The 1939-nt window shown below is 37.2% G+C and overlaps 1 protein-coding gene across 1 annotated transcript in view; it reads right to left on the reverse strand.

The window, feature by feature from the left end:
* The window catches only part of TMEM209 (transmembrane protein 209), a 42202-nt gene that overhangs the window by 38532 nt on the left and 1731 nt on the right, over window positions 1–1939 (reverse strand). The window contains exons 4-5 of the mRNA XM_012664739.1: window positions 1246–1377; window positions 543–784 (exon numbers count right to left, since the gene is read on the reverse strand). Of these exons, the coding sequence (XP_012520193.1) occupies window positions 543–784; window positions 1246–1377 (374 nt within the window). The remainder of the gene's footprint in view (window positions 1–542; window positions 785–1245; window positions 1378–1939) is intronic.

Consider the following 1939-nt stretch of genomic DNA (forward strand, 5'->3'; position numbering starts at 1 on the left):
GGTCATGGTCCTCAAATTTGGCTCAGAGTAAATCTCTTTAAAATTACTTTACAGAGTTTGGTCTTTTTTTCCGTTGACAGTGTCCATACTCAAGAATCAAACTACATGATAATCCCAGTTTTTAGTTTAGAAGATACTCCAACATGATAAAAAAAGCATTAAAATTCTACAGGGGAATACAAAGCCTTCACATAAAGCAGCCAAGAGGGAAACCATGAATAAAGGACACTAATGTAACAAATCATCAATTTTGAATTGTTTTAAAGACTGCTGAAAGATCCCAGATAGTAAATCTCAGTTCATCATCTTTGCAAATGCTAATTTCTTTCTTTTATTTTAAGACGTTACATAAAGAACTTCTGAGTAGGTGTCAGGAAATCGTGTCCTATTCTTAGCTCTTAAATGGGTGATTAGGGCAAGGCAATTATCCCGTTCCTCAGTTTGCTCATTGATAAAATGAGCAGTTTTGACTCACTAGATGATTTTTAATGTACCTCCCAATTCTAAAATAACGTGACTAGCCGAGAGAGAAGAGTCATTACCTTATTATAACCACTGACAGGCGAGTAGGTCACTCCAGGGCTGTAAGTACCACTGCTACCTGAGGACAGACCTTGCAGTTGAGGGCTGTATCCGGTCATACAGCTGGTAGTGAACTTGGGACTGGTACTCGGTGAACGAGATGGGCTATAACTCAACACACTCTGACCCTGAATTGAAGGGGAAGGTGGAGAGGGAGGGATTTGTGTGGCTGTCAGGTCATGTGGAGGAGTAGTCTGTACAACTAGAAGGAGAAAAGAAACATATATATGTATGTACATACAAATAAAATTTCTATGAAAACATATTTAAGAAACTAGGCCTTTTCTTCAGGAAAAAAGAAAGTAACAGAGTGACTTGGTTATTAAATTATATAAAGTATTATTAACAAAGGGCAGACATCAATTATTTACCATTTCCCAGAGTTCAAAATAAGAAATTAGCTTCAATACAGCAAGACGGTAGTCATTTAATTTTGATTTTAAGTGAATAACAGAACAAACTTCCATGAGGTTGTTGAATTTATACAGTAAGAATGATAATCATTGGTCTTACGACAACTTATTGCAGACCTGCTTAATACAGTTGAACCAGATGGCCTTAGAAATACCTTCCAGCTCAGAGTCTATGAAAAGGGAAAATTAAATTGAGGAAGATTTATTGCCAACCTTTTCTCCACCTTTGGAAGAGATATAAAACACTTACCAGCCGTTTTCAACCCTAAAAGTGTTTGCTGTCCAGGGCTAACAACCAGACTTGTTGGTGCCACAGTATATTTGAAATATCTCCAAAAATCAAATAAGGCATTAAGGCTGAAGAGAGATGCAAGGGCAAGCTCTGGAAGAAAATAACAATTTATTTTTAAAAAAAAAGAGTGCGGGGAGACCACTTATTGGAGGAACACAAAAACCCTCCACGCTTTAGCAAATTAACAACAACAAAGTTGAACACTACTTTCTTATTCCTCTTAATAGCTACCATTTAATGAATGTCTATTATGTCTAGGACATTTACTAGTGAGTTTCAAAATATCACTAATCCTTACAATCTTGTATAAGAAATATTTTTACCTGCATTTTAAAGATAAATCAACAATCAGTGAGAAGCCAACTGACTTTTACAAGAGCACACAGCTAGTTACTGAAGCCATGATTCTAACTCACATCTGCAGATTCCAAAACCCTTGCTCTTCCACTTGGCACACTACCTCCCTATGACAAACTTTAGATTGACATGTACAAACTATGGAATTTATTTTAACATCCATAAGGATTCTTTATACCCAAGGACTATGGACAGAAGAGAGGAGGGCGTCAACAGACTGGATATGTGGGCTGGTCTTGAAAGGTGAAAGAGAAAGAGAAAGAGAGAGAGAAGGGAGGTAGGAGGAGGGGGGAGG

Source organism: Propithecus coquereli, unplaced genomic scaffold, assembly GCF_000956105.1.
Source record: "Propithecus coquereli isolate 6110/MARCELLA unplaced genomic scaffold, Pcoq_1.0 Scaffold91, whole genome shotgun sequence".
In the NCBI taxonomy this organism is placed as follows: Eukaryota; Metazoa; Chordata; class Mammalia; order Primates; family Indriidae; genus Propithecus; species Propithecus coquereli.